The 18,408-nt window shown below is 46.0% G+C and overlaps 1 protein-coding gene across 1 annotated transcript in view; it reads right to left on the bottom strand.

Moving 5' to 3' along the window:
• Window positions 1–221: 221 nt before the first annotated feature.
• The window catches only part of LOC144174402 (uncharacterized), a 38,470-nt gene continuing 20,283 nt past the window's right edge, over window positions 222–18,408 (bottom strand). Inside the window, exons 13-16 of the mRNA XM_077703086.1 lie at window positions 15,529–15,685; window positions 11,062–11,186; window positions 8,750–9,041; window positions 222–426 (exon numbers count right to left, since the gene is read on the bottom strand). Of these exons, the coding sequence (XP_077559212.1) occupies window positions 325–426; window positions 8,750–9,041; window positions 11,062–11,186; window positions 15,529–15,685 (676 nt within the window). The 3' untranslated portion in view covers window positions 222–324. The remainder of the gene's footprint in view (window positions 427–8,749; window positions 9,042–11,061; window positions 11,187–15,528; window positions 15,686–18,408) is intronic.

Here is an 18,408-nt window from a genome sequence, read left to right as displayed (position 1 = left end):
AAGCCCGTTTTGCATTGTCCTACAAGCTAGTTACTGAAGCCTGCTTGAGAAATTTCACATTCCAGTTCTCTACAATTTCTGCTTTGAATACGAAAATGACTGCACAGCGCTAGCATAGCATACTAGTATAAGTGCAAGCACAAATGTTATGAAAAATTAGTAAATGCTGGAATTATGTACCTTATTGCATGGTACTAACCATGACACCCTTCTTGTTGAAATCGCATAGCTCGTTTATTGAGCATAATTTTGAAGTTTACAGAGTTTTGAAGTTTACATGTTTACATTTTGAAGTTTACATGTTTACAGAGGTCAGTTGTGCAGTCAAGGAGCTTCTGACCACCTGGAGCACCTCCACAGAAGCTCTGCCGTGTGGAGATGGTAGCGTGCCACAATGGAGACGAAAGCCTTCCACATTTTTTGGTCCTGAAACAAGGAGGAGGGAACAATAAGACACCTATTTGGCTTTTAATCGGAGTGGAAGAGAAAAATAAACCATTGCCAGGACGATCGTGATGGCAGGTTGAGACTTTGAGTGGCAGCTGAAAAAAGATGAAGACCAGAGTTTCCCCCGTTTTGCATCCTTAGTTCTTTCCACTGCTCCGTAGGCTACACAGCTCTGCTTCGCACGCTGACGCTCTCGTTCATCTCCTCTTCCAACAACCAGGGATCTCCCAAGTATTTACAAGTCGCATTGTTCAGAGAAGCAATGTAGACATGTCCAGCTACAGTTTTGCTTGACTGAAAATGATGCTTTCTCTATAAAGGAATCCACATTTATTAAGAGGAGAAATTTCCAGTTAACCTCATCCAAAGCCATACAATGTACCAAAAGAACACCGATGCACCTGGGCAGACAGACAAAGAAAGCTGGACAACTACCATAACGTCCCAAAAGAACACGCACCCAAATTTCAGGGATATCGTGTGAAAAATATGGGATGGGCAATCTTTCGGGTCAGGTGCGAAAAAATACAAAAAGTGGCCGCACTGACAACCAAAACTGCGGAGAAATAAAAAAAAATACCAGATGGGTGAATTTTCGGGTAAGTGCGGAAAGGACAAATGAGTGATCGCATCAACACATGAATAGATGATTTGCGTTTATTTTGTTCACTCATCGGCGCTAAAGCCATCGATTTTAGGGGGAGTGGGTGACGTTTCGGGGGTGGGCTTTCGCTCAGAACTTTAACAGTGGTATGTTGACTTCATCTCGGAAGACACAGCCAAGCAGAAGCCGCTAACACTGTTTAGGCTGAAACAAAACAAAGTGCTTCAACCGACCGAAGGCACAGCCACAGGTTGCACGCTTGCTTTGGACCATTAAGATCAGGTATGGGTTTAAATTTGGCTCGTATACGACAACTAGAGCCCACATAAACTCTCAATGCTCCAATAAGAAAACCGGCAACCTGGGTTCCCAATAATTCGTCCCGATTTTCATGGCTCTCCTTCCAGAGCCACTCAGAGTTGAAATTCTTCACTCGGAAATAATTTTTTGATTTCACGCGTTTTTCCACTGCATCCATCTATTAACTGCCTTGACACCACAAAATACTGCCACAGTGTACACTGCTTAACGTATGTCGTGGGAGCTGCAAAAATCTGCACTATAAGCAGTACTGCGCTATAAACAAAACATGCGCGAATCCAACCGTATCGCACCTTTCAATGATTTTTTTATCATCACTCAAACGAACGCCACTGAAAAACGAAGGTACAGTCTTTATTTCGTCTTTCTATTTTTTTTTTTTTTCCACATCAGAGGCTGCTGCACAGTCTTACAAACCACTTGCATGTCTTTAACTTATACTTTGTGTGTATGTCTGGAGGGATCTGCGTTTCTTGTAGAAGAAAGGATGCGGCAGAGGGAGAAGCGACCCAGCTTATGCCAGTGAGACAACGTGATAAGAACGCAAGACAGATTTTTCTTTTTTTTCTTGTTTATCCTCGCCTTGCGTTTGCAATGCCGAAGGCGGTTGCTTATCAGCACAACGTTAAGGTGGTGGAAAACTTTGGTGTTGTGCCTCCGCTCGCTTCTCCAGATGTTCAAACAGGAAAAGGATGGCTGCTTATCTGCACAAGATTCTAATTGCAACAACTTAAAACGCCTGAAAGAGGGGGGGGAGCTCGCTACGCTCAGAGGTGTGCCGAGGGTGAGGGCAGTTGCAGTTATCACATGAGTGTAAATAGAACGTGTGAACTAAAGGGTGCTTATTTTTTTTATTTCCTGTGTCTACTTACAAGAGCGAAGGGAGCGCGGACTGCGTCGGACGGCCGATTCCATCTTTCTTTCTTTTTCTTTTCGTGACCCTAAAACGATGCCTCAGCTGCACCCGTCGACCAGCAGACCCACCAAAAAACTGCACTATGAACAGTGCGCTTATGCATTGAATTCTATCGCAGGCCTACTGGTGGTCAGGAAAACTCGCATTATACCTGGTCCCACGCTATAACTGGTTACGTTATAAATGGTCTGCACCGTATTTTGAATTTCAAGCTCAGTTATTCAGAGCCTGAAGCCCATAATATACTCAAATTTATGACGTCTCTTTTTGGTGGCAATCAGCCACGCCGTAATGTCGCCGGGCAAATGAAGGGGTGTGCCTTGAGATTTCTCCACTTTTTCGCTCTTTTATAATTATTCCGCCTCATTAATTTCAAATAGAATTAAGCTTCATGCATTTCTTAATCCCTGCATTTAAAGGGGTCCTGAAATACCTTCCGCCGGTGCATGGATGTACATGTACCCAAATAAAGCAATGTATTTGCAATCTCCTCCCGCAAGAATTTTGTTAAAGCGATGAGTATTAGCTGAGAAATCGTAAATCAAAAAACCGCGCATTATCGTCGCTCCGCGTTTCCTCCTCCTTTCGACTTACTCTCCGCTGTTGACGGCGCGCGAGCTTTGCCTTCCATCATGCTGCGCTCCGCAGCGGTGACGTACTTCCGCTATTGCGCTGCTACTGTCGTCTGCTACGGGCAAGCTTTGTTGACACCATGAATCCCGCACTTCGCTCAATGCTGGAAAACCGAACGAAAAATCTGGCCGCATGTGTGCGGCGGCCTCGCCTTGCCCTTTCGCGGTGTTCGTTGGTGCAGTTGCTATCGGTGGCACGTGACTTTTTATCGGCGGCGAACTCGCAGCCGTACGGGGAAGATTGTGCGCTCGTTCCCTTTGATGCACCGACACTGTTTATCCAAAAAGTGCCGTATCAGATGTGGCCCCGCTGGTGCCGGGTCTTATTTTGCGGCGGTCGTAATTCCTGCCGGCGACATGTGAAAAAGACATTTTAAATCGATACAGAACCCGTGCACAAAACACTTCAATCATGTGACCAGTTCAGCTTGGGGCGACGCGTGGTGGAGAGCGGCAACGTTGGCAAAGCATGCTCCACCGCGGCTCTGAGCTTTCTAGCGCTGGAGCGAGCGCCACTTCTTTGAGAATCTCAAACATCGGTTGCCTTGACAACAAGGCACAAACCACTGTAGAACTCAGTTACGGTTGCGTGTTCCCGGTTCAGCTCGGGGCCCCACCTCGCGACATGTGGGCACTGCAGGCGTACCACCCACTCCCATTGGGAAGTGCGAGATGCGTTTGACATTACAGGAGGCGATGGTGTGTGTGTGTTGTGGATGTCTTTGTTTCGCGATGCAATGCGACGTTGTGCTTCTGCGGGTGGATAGTGCTTCCCATGGTCTGGGTTATCTTTCTCGAGCGACGTACGACTCAACTTCGCATGGGGTATGTGCAGTGTGCGTGGCTAAAAGCCATCTCGGCTTGTGCGCCGGAGTTAAGTGACTTGCTGTTCGTCCCCGCAAACCGCGCGCGAGGTGAGTGCCGAATTTACGACGGGCAGGAGGAGGCAACCCATCGTCTTTCAATCGCGGTTCAGACTTGCAACGCATGTTGTGACGTTGTGTTCGTTCAAAACCCATCTCTGGATTGTTTTGAAGTAGAATAAAATGTATGCGTCAAACCCGGGCATTCGGCTCAGGGCGTTCTCTGCGATTGCACGAAAGAAGTGCCACGGGGCTTCAACGCTTTCTTTACGGAACGTACTCAGGTAAGGGAATATCCATGTCGTGTTATGGCCGTGCTGCATTTAATACAAACGGTTAAACGTTTGTTTACACTTGTTTCATTTGTCGTAAAATGTCCAAGCACTCCGGCACTCCGCCGGCAGATCAGCCGGCGAGCCGACGCTGAGCAGACGACTCATCTCTTTGCCGGAAGTGCGTGAAAAAGCCGCCCAATAGCAGGATGTCTAGCTCATGACGAACATCTGGGAATCGATGATGTAGACATGTGAAGATGGCGGCGTCCAAAAACACGAAGGAAAGGGTGAGAAAAAAGCGACAAACTTTGCAACAAAAGTGTGAGCTTTCCGCTGCGCGTAAAAGAGTAATACTTGGCACAGATGACGTTGACGACCCAATCTAACGATTGCGCTAGTTCATTTAGTGTGCTCAAAACGCCTTTCAGGGCCCCTTTAAATTTGCTTACTTCAGCAGTATGCTGTCCTCAAACCGCTCTAAATTGTAGCACGGATTGATTGATTGATAGTAGGATTTTATGTGCCGACACAATGCAGGCGATGAGGTGCACCGTAGTGGAGGGCTCTGGATTAATTTTGGCCGCCTGGGGGTCTTTAACGCGCGCTGAAATCTCGTACACAGGGGCGGAACAGGGTCCATGGGTTTGGGAGCACTCCTGGGAGCAGGCAAAAGTGCCTTTTGTAGCAGGCTTGGAGCAGCCAGAAAGGCATTTTTGGAGCAGGTTTGGAGCAGCCACAAATGCCATTTGGAAAAGATGTAGCACCATTTCACAGCACTATGGTGCGTCCCTAATCTCCGTGCAGGCCGCTGTGCAAGTTCCCTGCCAAGTACCTAATCTCGCTACTACTCTCACGCGTTCTACCATGCACTAGAACCTAATTTAAACCAGGAATGCAGTTCTTGTACTATATCTGGAGGTTTACAAAATGCGGAGTCATCTACCCTCGGCTCCAGAGTGTGCGTTGCATTATTACCGTTCGAAGGCCAAACCTCACGCGGAGAGTCGAAAGGGATCAGATAACAGGCCTTGCTTCGTGTCTAGCAAACGGCAGTGTTTATGTGACCCCACGGCGAAATTCCGTAAAACAAGGTGTCTGCTTGCATTTTTTCTATCAAACAGCGGTTTCAGTGCGTGCAAAGCTGAACATAGCTTTTTCTTCACCCGTCACAGGGATGCAAGAGTCTACAAACGTACACCGCAGACAACGTACCTAACTAGAGGGTGTCAGAAGGCCCTATTAATATTAGGACCACCCCCCACTAAGCAAAGCTAACTCCAAGGTTGAATTGAATTTCATTTAATTGAAGTTTATTTGTTCTTTTCTGAACACAGAAAAATGGAGGGGGGGGGGGGGAGGCAAAAGGCAACCAGCATCCCTCCGTTTAGCAGGGAGTTCATTTCAAGTTTCAAATTCATTTCCGTTTCAAGTTTATGGGCAAAAATGAGTAGATACCTCAAAGCAAAAGTGCACCGAATTAACAAGCGAGGGCAAAGCGTCCAAGCCCCTGTTTGTTCAATACGTGCAGCAACGCAAAGTTGCCGGCAGCAAAGCGAGTATCGTCAAAAATGGGCAATAAATTGATGTTAACCTCCAATAAACTATAACCTTCCATGCGGATATACACAACCTTGCAAATGCAACACACAAAAATTACCCCACCTTCCCGCGAGGGGAACCCTGTGCAGATGCGACACATCTTGGGGGTTCACTTGGTGTTTCCGTTGGGTTGATTCTCTAAATGCGTGAAATGTGTGAGGAACGGGTATGATGTATTCCTTATTTCTTTGGCCGGTGCTGGAACGACCGCGGCTATGACGCAACGACGCAACACAATCCACTTTAATCCAATCCAATCCAAGCTAACCCAATCGAATCCAATCCAATGCCCCTCGCGACAGTGTTCGCTATCGGAGAGGAGAGGGGGTGAGCGGCAGAGAGCGCAGCTCGTGCGGTGAGGAGAATGGGAGAGGGGTGTGGACGGACAACAACGCCGTATGGAGGGACAAGGCAAGCGAATGAGATGCAGTCGCATCTAAAATTTCAAACAGATGGCGCGTAGTGCCTGCTGCCTTATGGCTAAACCAAAGCCCGGTTCGATAGCTGCTCATATTCTTCATGAAACCGAAACCACTAATGCATTGATGAAACCGAAAACACGATGTTTCAGTCAAGTTTTCGGGCGCTGGGCATCATGGCGTCAGGCCCACGCGAAGGTGGGCCTCTAGACATTTTCTTTCTAAATTTTTAGTGCCAGATGGATAAAAATTAGCAGCCTTGATGAGCTGCTACGCTGATTTCAAATATGCAATTGGTTTTAACATAGCTTCATTTCTTCATGAAATACAACGTTTTAAAATTTATTTATTGAGGCAGTCCTACAGGGGTTTAGATCAAATTCGCTTGACCAAACTCAATAATGATTTGTATGGATATAATGAAAAAGGTCTGCTCTGCCAGGCTATGCTGCGTTTGCCTATTTTGAAGACTTCTGCAATGCATGAAGGAGGTGAACATTAAATATCAACAATTCGTGTAAAATTGTCTAAACTTTACTCATTTTTGCAAATAGGTGCGAACAGACAGAGTACTAATAAAAATAGCGTCACCTGCTAGATCAACTCAGTACGATTTCAATGGTACCAGTCTTGTCATCCTAGCCCAAGAGCAACATTACAAAACCCTTCTTAAGGCAGAGCATGGCCTTGCAAAAAAAGAAACTGAGAAAAATGCATTTGAAGTTTCAGATCATCGTAACTTTTGCTACGGCATAGCTCCAACAATATAATTAGCATCATTTTGAATCTGTTCTTCAAGAAAAAAAGCACACCAAGTATGTGACAAGGAGAACTCTGGAAAGACTGACATAAATTTACAAGAAAGCCGTACAAATTTTGAAGGTAAATAAAATTTTCTGCTGTTAAAACTTCAAAAACTGTATATCCTCTTTCACTTTTTTTTAGTGTCTTTTCAGAGTTGTTCAAATCACGTTATTTTTGTGCTATCAATGAGACTAAAGCACAGCAGTCACCCAGGACCAGACATTGTCCTGCAATGCATCTCAAACCTACAGCAAGGAAGGCTGTAGGTGATGTGCACTTTGGTGATCAACGCTTCAGTGATACAAATAGCATCACCTGCTAGATCAATTCAATACAAGTGAAATTATACCAGTCTTGTTATCCTAGCTCAAGAGTAAGATAAGAGAAACATCCCGTAAGGAAGAGCGTGATCTCACAAAATAAGAAACTGCAGAGCTTCAGGTGGACTTTAATTTGGCGATCAATGCCAGAGTGATGCAAACAGCCTCACCTTCTAGATCTATTTATTGCAAATGAAATAATACCAGTCTTATCATCCTAGGCCAAAATCCAGGTAATGAAACACTCCGTAAGGCAGAGCATGATGTCGCAAAATAAGATAGAGAAAAATACATCTCTAGTTTCTAACTCTTGCTACAGCATAGCCACAATATAAAAAGCACTGTGTCACTCTGTTCCTCAAGAGAAAAAAAAAAAAAAGGAATGCGACCGTACCACAAGAATAACCGGAAAAGCTCTATGCAAGTAATGAAAACCTTTGCGAACAGTGCTGGAAAACTACTTTTTGCTGAACTTCACAAACGGTACTTGCTACTTTGCACTTTCTTCAACGTCTATGCGAACTAAAGAAAAGCACGAACATATTGTGCTGCCAACTTTTTTTTCGCAAAGAAGACCAAAGCACAACAGCTAACTAAATCTGAACGTTTCCACGCGGCGCTTCTCGGACCGGATTTGTACGTAACAGCCGATCCCAGCACCGCCATTTACGGCGTGTTTTGTTGTTTTTTCGTGCACTTGCAGCGCGTAAATCGTTGAGGTAAAGGTCTCCAAGCATTGCAGCACGAGACAAAAAGATTGTGCCAGAATCACAGTCACTAACAGCAGAGAAATCGGACCCGAATTGAAAATACTACGGCAGCGGACGCGCTTACAAAAACAAAACGTAAAAAAAAAAAAAAAAAAAAAAGGCGGCTCAACCGCACCGGCCAATCAGTCACAAAACAGGGGGCTTGCCTCGAGCGCGCGTGCTCCCGTCAATCAGCGGCTCATAAACGATCTTTGCAAAATCGGCGGTGACGCTCATTCTTCTCATGGGACGCCATTTTGAGATAGCGCAAAATACGCACAAAGAAAGCAGCTACAAGGCTAAACCCAAGATGGCCGCCACGGGCAGTCTGCTTCGAGTGTGGCGCGCGCGCGAAGTTCAAGTTTTTTAGCCCGATTCTTGGCGTTTTGCGGCTCCCGCTGCGTTTACAAAGTCGATTTTAAGATCTTTCTCGACAAATTCAGCGGTGAAACTTTTAGAGTAGGTGCTTGAAGGTATGGAGACTTCAAAAATGTGTTTTTCCCAAAATGCATTTTTTTGCGATTTTCGACCATTTTAAGACCCGCGTCCCCCTTAATTTAGGCGGGTTTGGCACAACAGGGGTGGTTCGGCGCAGGATGGTGTAGCTAAACACGTTTGGCGCTCAATGGCGCAAATGGCGCAGCTGTTCCACCCCTGCGTACACACGGGCGTTTTTGCTCTTCGCCTCCATCAAAAAAGCGGCCGCCGCGGCCTGCTGCGGCACTACTAAACACACAAAAACAACGGGCCGTGCTCAGCTTTGCATCAGCTGCAAAGGTGGCAACCTTTGCATTACGAACCGTAGGAAGGTCTCGGGGCAGCACGCTGTATTTCCGGCAGAGAGCCTCGACGTCCCCCTGAAGTGCAGGCTGCCACCACAGAGCCAGGGGGCTGTCCCGACTGCCAGGCTCTGGGAGGCCTGCCGCCTGCAGGGTTTCTGACCGCAGGCACGGGCCAATGGCCCCCGCCTCTCGCATACCACCACGGAGCACCAGACCCAGCCAGGCCACCTGGCAGTCGTGCTCCACTAGCATCGACCGCACCCACGGTTGTGCCACGTGATCCCGGAGCTGCTCCAGACTTCGCAGATGCCTGCGACGGAAGCGAGAATTGTGCCACGGCCGCACAGTAAAAAAGTTTAGAGCCTTTCAACTACAGTCGAATCATGCTACAACAGAATTGACAGGACGTGCGAAACATTTCGCTGAAGTGGAAAGTTGCTGAGGCGAAATCAGCCCCAAGACACCACGAAAGGGCAAAAAAGATGGCACCGTATATTTTCCGCATCATTGACAGCATAATGCAATGTTTAGAAAAAGGAGTGACAGTCAATTACATCGTGTTTATTCAGATAGCAAACGTACCAGTGGTTATCTGTTTTTTTCCCTGGACATAAAGAGCGCATTACAGGGGGGAGAAATGAAGAAATGCAGTCGCAAAACATATTGCTGTACAAAAAAGCATATCGACTGAGCTGATTACTTGCACATAGCTGCTAGGCTGTCAGAAGCCACCTCTTGCTTGTGGCAGAAGCGGTGCCATTATCCTCTGACTGGGCACGGTGACAGCTGACTTTGGCAGGCAAGCCGCACGTGCTTGCATTTATCACGACTGTGTGCTCGCGACTAAGATAGGATGATGCGGGTTCAAGACTAAACACGAAAACATTATTTTTGCTCATGACTTTGAAAAATTGTAGAAGGAAAACTGCAATGACAGCTGCTCACAGCGTATACATGACGGCGCCGCACCAGCAGCAGAGTACATTCGCACGATTTCAACTGGATATGGATTGGCTGTAGCTCCGGCTTGGCAAACTGGGCCTGCGCCTCATGTAAAGATGGTCAGCCACATCGTCAGCACCAGCCAACAATGGTGGCCATCTATGTGTTTGTTTTTGTTTAGGGGTTGTGTGAACTGATCAAGAGTACAAATAGGGCATGATAATTCATGCAGGAGCACCTGTTTACCACTCTTTATACAAATGCTTAATGGCTGCGCGACTTTTGGATTACACGCACACTGTAACACGTCTCATTACTTTGCGGGTTCACTCCTCTGACTTCAGACATAAGCCGGAAATCTGACAGCCCATCGGACATTTTTGTTTAACCAAGATTCGTAGTTTTGCGGTTTTGAATGATAGTGGGGCGATACTGTTTTGGGCAGCTCGCCTAAGCGGTTGTGCTGTAGTCAAGTGGATGCACCAGGCCAATGCCATTTACATCCATTTGGCCAAATTGCAGCCAGTGCTCCTATGGGCAACTGAGAACGCTCCCAACAGAAAACATTCCCACCTTGTCCCCAACTGGAACCATTCGTAAATGGGATCAGCTCAATTGGGACCAGTTCAACTGGGTACAGTTCTATAAACCAGTCTAACTAGAACCAGTTAGATTCCAACCTGGAAATTTTTGCCTGGGGAAGGAATGGGTCCCTGCTGCTCCCTGCTCAATGCAACTGGCATTGAACATCACCTCGCAGTTTCGGCGCAATCCTGCCTTTCTGAGCAGGGCGGCGCTGGAAAAGCAGATCAGCGCAGCGTGGCACAAATGGCGCAGCACTTCGCCGCTGTATCTGGGACATAATTAACAAGTTTTTTTCTTTTTCTACACTGACATATGTGAGAAAAAAAATCGGTAGACAATATCGGTTTTTTTTTAAGCATAGCGAACAGTGATTAGATCCCTAAATCTTGCCAGGGCTTCGTTTGCTGGGCCAGGCTAGGCAAACGTTCTAAAAAAAATTCAGGAACTTCCGGCATGTAGCAAATGACCTCTAGGCATGCCTTGTTTTCCCGAGAAAGGCGCATTGTTTTTGTGAGCACAGCTGAAACCAAGTAGAATACATCTCTAATTGTGAATAAGTTAATTCAAATGTACAATTTAATTCAAATATGACTCGCAGTGTCTTTTATCGCCAATCTTTATCTTTAGTAATGAAGATTGCAGTGATGCATGTAAAACTCGTATTTGAACTACACGGCCAAAAATAACTCAACCAAGGCCCTTATTAGTGTGCAATTCGATTCAAACCTGCAATTTTCTGTTTGCCCGTATGTAACTGTGCTCACACGATCTCGCTGAGCATGTAGGCAACAATGTATGCTCACCTGTACAGCACTTTGCTGACACTTTCCAGGAGCAAGGGGCTGGACGAATACGCCGATATTATCAAACACTCCCACAGGGGCTGGCTGAGAACTGCAACTCTTGTCTGTTTCTGCACTTCCAACCGCTGCATAAAAACAAGCGGGCATAAATTCGTACAAATGCTCAGGTGGGAATCGTGAGACAGCGAATAAGCCTCTCTTCCCAGGGGCTCATTTCCGCATACATGCATTCCTCTACATACGTTTGCCTGGGAAGACCCGCTTTATATTAAAAAAGATAAAATTTATTACGGTCAAACCTGGACACAACGAAGTTGACAAAAATTCGCAATTTTTCATTACATGCCAGTTTTTGTTACATGCAGGTTTCAAGTTAAGGCTCATGAATGAAGCAGAAACGAAAACAAAATGCTAGACATCAGTGACGGTGAACTTACCCCTCAATAATTTATTCCACACTGAAAAACTGCGCGAGTTGCACTTGCCGCTTTCCCACAAGCTTAGCCACTACACGGCACTCCAATGAAGCAATGCCACTCACCTTCGTAGCTTACATATAACTTTTGCCTTTTGACAATCTTCGGTGCCTTAATGCGTTTCAAGGACCAAGCGTATGCTGAAAGGGCACCTTATTATGAACATGATGCTTTTTACCGCTCTCAAAACTGGTGAGAGGGTGCTAGCTGGTACCGGGCGGCCCTGCTCTTCTTGCTCGCCGGCGGAAACGGCATTTAAAATTGCAAGCTTGTGTTGGAAAGAAAAAAAAAAAAAATTGTTCTCTGGTAGCAGACGAATCGACGAACTGACACCACAGATAGCAGTGGAGACGTTCGACTACATGCTGACAAGCAGGACTATCACCTAACCGACACAACACTCCCACATGGAAACACACGGTAGTTTGCGTTGCGGACGAAGCTCGCTAAGTAAGTGGATTCCTCCAGCCGATTTTTAAGAAAAAGTACAAAAGACAATGGCTCATCAGCGTACAGAATTCGTTACATCAAAGTTAACCATCGCAACTCCTTCGTTACATAGAGTTGAGAAACACATGGGTTTCAACGTGGCTGGCCATTGGAAATGGAGGTTCGTTACATCTAGGTTTAACTGTAAACCCCAATACAGACTGTGTGTACAGTCTTCGTCAAAATTTTCTAGGCCAAACCGGAAACACGCAGGCCGCAAAAAAGCCTATGTAGTACAACCTCCCGCCCCTGGCGAGGCTGAAACTTTTGATGCCGGAAAGCTGGAGAAAACACCTTTCTTTCTTACTGTCATAAACTATTAGTATTGTCACATTTAAAGGTAAAGCTTGTTCTTTGCATTCTTTGTGGTCGAGAAGGCTTAGCATTGGCCTAGAAAATTTTGACAAAGGTGTACTTATGAAGTGCATGAGGGAGTTTCCGAAGGCTGCTTACGCATTAAAGTTATTACGCAGAACATGGATGCCATCTCAGAACCACTTTTGGCGGCAGAGCCAACCACCTACAATATGACACCACTAGTGGAACTGAACACAGCACTGGGCGGCTGATTGCGCACACACAGCCACCTGTTCTTGATGGTGCTGACAAAAAGCTCACGATGCCTAGTCGGAGTCCCCAGTTACCTTCAGGACTTGAAACTCAGATTCACAAATTGATGTGTCAAGTGCTACCAACTGCCTTTGCAAGAAGCCCACTTGAAAGAGTCTGCTTCACACTGCTTTGGTTCTTTCACATCCACACAGCTCCACTTATTCCTACTGGCTACTTTCACAGGGGCTTCACACATGGAGGGCTTGGCCCAAGAGACTGGACAGGGCCCATAGGCTGTAGGCCTATAGGCTTTGGCCCTGCAGGCCTTCCAGCAAGTCACTGTAAGTTTCTTTTACGAGATCGAACACTGAGATTATGTGTTAGGTTTCATATAGACTTCAGTGGGAGCGACTTTAATTTGACGATTGGTAATCATGTCCTAATTGAGGCTGGTACAGTCAAACCCCGCCATAACGAAATCCCACGACTATGAAATTCCTGTAGCAAAGAAATATTTTCGGATCCCTGGCAAACATCCATAGAAGCCCACGCATTTACAAAATGTTTTTGGACAGGGACCTTGCATTAACAAAATTCGCTGCAAGTGTGGTTGGCATTTTATCTCCCCATTTGAGGCTAACAGTGTCCAAAAAGTGCTCAAATGCACTTTTCGCATTTTGCAGTTTTTTGCGAACTGAAATTGTGTAAACTTCTGCCACAGCTCGCTCACATGGCTTCTGCCACATTTTTATACAAAAAAGGCCATGCAGCAGGCAGCCCACGAGGCAGCCTCGCAGTGACACCATTAGGGGGCGACACAATTTTGGTCGGGGTAGGTCAGGGCCGTCAGGGTGGTAACTCACAGCACGGCTTAGGCTATGGCTTGGGCTAGATGAACAGCACGTGTGCATTCACTGTGTGTGTGGCATTCAGTGCAATTGCTTTTGATAAGATGCCTCTGCCAGCCCAAAAGCACAAGTTTTTGCCACTAAAAGATAACACAGCCATCACTGAGACCCAACTGAAGGAAGGGAGGATAGCGCCAACAAGTTCGGAGCCACCTGCAGCTCGCTCCTTACCATTTTAAGGCCCAACCACATGAAGCGTATTTTCGGCGTCGCGCAAGTGTCAGCGTCGTTCAGCGTCGACGAGCGTCAGCTCACGCACCAAAATGCATGGCGACGCGGGCTGACGCTCGGGCAACGCCGATATCTACACTCGCCAGATATCGGCGCGAGCGGCGGAAGCGGCGCTGGTGCCAGTTTCCGGTTGTGCCAGTCCGTCTCGCTGTTTTAATGGTGGCCGGCATGCCGAACATCGACGCTGGGGCATTAATAACTGCAGTCGCAGCCCGCCCCGCTCTATGGCAGGCTAAACACAAAGATAACAAGAACAAACCCTGCAAACAGACGTTGTGGGATGAAGTGGCAGCAGCCGTGGCGCCTGGTGTTGCGGACGAAGGTAAGGCACTTGTCACCTGCGCTGCAGCCTGTGCGCATAGTTATTGTAACAAGTCGTCATTGTTTTCGTGTGTTTGTGCCGCAGAAACCATGCAGAAAAAATGGAAGTCCCTGTGCGACAAATACCGGCGACTGTTCAATCTCGTGCTGGACGCCGAAAGAAGCGTCGAGTGCGCACGCCGGCGCATGATTTCGCCGGTCCCATGCGGTTACTCGCCCTCTCCTGCGGGACCGCGCGTTGACGCCGAACGACGCTGACGCTCGCGCGACACCGAAAATACGCTGCATGTGGTTGGGCCTTTAAAAAGCAAGGCCACCATACTATAAAAAACAAAACAGTGACGGCTGGAACCTTTTTGGACGTCAACAAAGTGATGTTCCCTTGGTTTTGTGACCGGCACTGGAACAACAAGGTGCCACTGTCTGACAAAGTTCATTTACAGAAGAAGCTGGACTTCAACTGCACTCACGGGCACGCTTGGAGCTGAAAACCGGGGACAAAAACGTGCAGATGTGGCAAAGTGGGATGTTTTGAATGCGTGTGGCACGATTCGGTCTTTCTTAGGCATGCGTGACAACTAGCAATGAACCACTTCTTGGAGAATGAGAGCTGTGAAGTTGCTGCAAGGTTAGACTCGCAAAGTAATATGTTTGAGTGCGATTTCTGTCATTTAGATTTCATTCTAGGCGCAACGAAATTCTCGCAAAAAGCAAATTTTTTGGCTTTCCCCGTTGGGTTTGTTATTGCAGGGTTTGATTGCAATTTATTTTGGCAAAGACGTCTCCAGATGCTAGTTTCTTTGCTTTGTGGTTCCTGCATATAAATAATAATACTTTTAATGAACCTAGCAGAAATAATAATTTTGATGTGACTGGGTTTGACTCAACTACAGATTCGGTAATAATAAAACAAAAAAGACGGGCAGAGTTGAATAATGTTGAAAACGCTTGGCTGGCCATGGTGGGAGATTTCCTACAGTGTGGAACCCCTTCGGGCTGCAAGCAAACTTGAAAGAGCATTTTTAAAATACCATACGATGTGGGAAAAAAAAAAAGGAAGGTTAAGAAGAAAGGAAAGATAAAAAAAGAAAAAGAACGAGTGTGGTGAATGAAGACAAGGTGATTATAGCCCGCCCGAAATTGTCCACAATATAGGCTTGACAAAGATCAATTTCATTATTCATTTGTTTTATTTAGCTCAACTATACCGTGCGATTTACTTTATGAGACAATCGGTTAAATTCTTGAAAAAGTCTCGGTTTTTACCTAAGTGCAAGCTCGTACAGTTCTTTGGTACACCGAAATTGTACTACAAGCTTACAAACATACGATTTGCCGCAGCCTATTTTTTTTTTATTAGCAAGCTCATTATAAGTGCGTGTACAAGCTTTCATGCACAAGCTTGCGCATACATTGCCTTGAGTTCAATAGATGTGTATCTCTCCCCCTCCATAGGATGAGCACTTATTCCAAAAAGAAGCCATCCTCACCAGAAGATATAGGTCGAGTACGTGCATGGTAACCTCCACCATATGGTCCGGATTCAGCTGCAACAATGCCATGGCAATGAGGTCGAGGTTGACAACTAGTCGTGGCAGAGCTTCTATCATCACGTCAGGCTCGTACGTCCGTTCAAAGAAGGATCTCCTGAAATGTGGGACCATCGTTTCGGTTTCAAGAGGACCACATCTCACAGAATACCGCAAGGGTCTATGACAGCAGCCTGAATCACACTTTGGAAGCAGCAGTCAACATGGTCCAAAGACATTGATACGGCAAAATGTGATTTCACAATTAGAGTAGTCTTGCGATAATCCAAACTCCAAGGGACTCCAGAATTTTGTTTGAATTATCACAAAGTTGATTTACCAGAAGTGGAAACAGATGTGAGTCTCGGGGCAACATACCAACTTTCATTGTAATGAAACATTTACATACATTTAGTAATACAATATTCATACACCATACTAAAGTGCTATTCCCGTTAAAAAAAAAAAAATTATGAATGGATGACTACTTTGTCTTTTCATGAGAGTTCACAACAATGTTTTCGATGCCAGCACGTTTCGCCTTGACACGTGTATGCAGGTAATCGGCTTTATTTATGACTGCCAGTGACATAAGGATGCAAGTGTGCAGCTAGAACCGGCAAATGTAGCAGATATTATCCCACAAGGACAAGCAAAAAGTACAAATTAATCGAATTTACACAATGGGGCAGTGTGAATTAAGAAACTTTAAAATATATTGAATATATAGTGAGGAAGAGGAGAATAAACGTTTAATGGAGCAGTCAATGTTGTTGGGTTGACCGCCGGGTGGGGGACCTCCTTAGTCCAGGAAGCCCTGGGTCTTGGCGGCCTGTCTCGCCCCGTCTACCGGATGTTGTTGGTGATCCGGGTTGGAGCTGGTCAACCTTCCCTCCCATTGCTCAAATGAGGGATTTTGGTTTGGGGCAAGGGATGATATGTGAAGGCACTCCCATACCATGTGGTAGAGAGTGCATGGCTTCATGCAGAATTTGGAAGTGTATATGTACAATGTCGGATGCATTGAGTGTAGTAATGTACCATGTGGAAATGCGTTAGTTTGTAGCTGCCTGTAGATGCCCGTGTCTTCGCGAGACATGTTGAGATGTGGAGGCGGAAAGGTTCTTCGTCCCAAGCGGTAGTGGGCCAGGATGTCACTGTACCTTCTGGGGATTAGTTCTTGTGTTGGGCTTATGGAAGGACTGGCTGACATCCCAGAAGGAGGCACCCGGCGAGTATGAACTCGGGCTACGGCATGAGCCACCTCATTCCCTTCCAGTAACGAATGAGCCGGTGTCCATATGATGAAAATTTCGGGTAAGTCAGGGTGGACTGATAAAATTTTTGCTGCTGTTGATGAAATGCGTCCAATTTGAAAGTTTCGACACGCCGTCTGGGAGTCTGATAGGATGGTGACACGTTCTGTGCAAGTGGTAGCTGCCAGGGCAATGGCTGCTTCTTTGGCGGTGTCGATGAGGCAGCAAAAATTTCGACATTTGTTTGAATTAACCGAAAGTTCACTTATCCGAGTTTCAATTATCGTGAGCCAACTGTATTTTCATTTCCCAATTACCTTTTCATTGCAACATAAAAGCCTCACCTGGCAGCCATTTGCAACCTGGTAAAGCTTTCCCCTGAAAGGGGTCCTGAAAGGCGTTTTGAGCACACTAAATGAACTAGTTCAATTGTTAGGTTGGGTGGTCAACGTCGTGTGGGACATTTATAACATTTTTATGTGCAGCGGAAAGCTCACACTTTCGTTGCAAAGTTTCCTGGCGCTTTCCCACCCTTTCCTGCGTGTTTTTGGGCTCTGCCATCTTCCCACATGTACGTCATTGATTGTCCCATGAGCGTCACGAAGCAGAATATTCCCAATTGGACGGCTCTTTCTCCCACTTCCGGCAAAGAGAAGCATTGACGGGTCGCAGCAGCGCCTTTGGTTAATTACCACTTCCCGCAGCCCGCTTAACGCTGTCATGTTCATCCATATTTATCTTTTTTACTCTATTACCATGCTTGTCGTTAAAGAGGCCTTACAGGCAAAACATAAGTTTCGCTCATGAGAAAGACTGCCTCACTGAATCATACTGGCACCATTTTTAACGTAAACTTCACTCAAATAAGCTATATAATTAGGAAAAAAGGAAATGGCTATGTGACTCACTAGCTCATTTCACCCAACAGAACCCACGATGTCATATGCCCAGCGGTGAGATTGGCTGAGGCCGGCAAAGGTAAAAGCAAATGCAAATTAGGCAGGGCTTATAAACTTGCCGAACGAGCTATTCGCGCTTAAATTTAGGGCACATTATTTTTATAGCAGTAAGAATTGTGGCGTTATGAACGAACACGTAAACACTTATGAACGAACACATAAGTTATGAACGAACATGTAAACACTGAGCAGTTAGTGCGGCATGTTGCCGTCTGACAGTGCCGAACACAGCTGTCGGACGCGTTGGACTTGTCTGACACAACACTGACCAGCTGACATAAGGGGACACTGGTCTTAAACAACTTGTTTTAATTTCCAATTAAAACTTTGTGAAACTTGTCAGTCTTGCTGTTTGTTTCCCACTGATTTCAAATAATGCCGTTATTTCTTCAGTTGGTCAGTTAGTTCCCAAGATAATGACAGATAATTAGCCATTTTTGGTAAAACAATAGAAAAAAACAGTGGTGGTCATAAAAGTGTAATTTTTTACATTTTTCGATACTATGAACCTGGAGAAGGCAATAATTGAAGCAGTTTTTGATGCATCGCTTTGAACTAATTTTACAGCTCATTATACTTTGGTAGCACAAGTGGCACGCAACCATTTTGAGTGCCCATTTCAAACA

This window comes from Haemaphysalis longicornis, unplaced genomic scaffold (assembly GCF_048455015.1).
Source record: "Haemaphysalis longicornis isolate Haplotype H1 unplaced genomic scaffold, Haemaphysalis longicornis Haplotype H1 scaffold_3, whole genome shotgun sequence".
In the NCBI taxonomy this organism is placed as follows: domain Eukaryota; kingdom Metazoa; phylum Arthropoda; class Arachnida; order Ixodida; family Ixodidae; genus Haemaphysalis; species Haemaphysalis longicornis.
The sequence above is the reverse complement of the archived record's forward strand: the minus strand, read 5'-3'. Positions and strand labels throughout refer to the sequence as shown.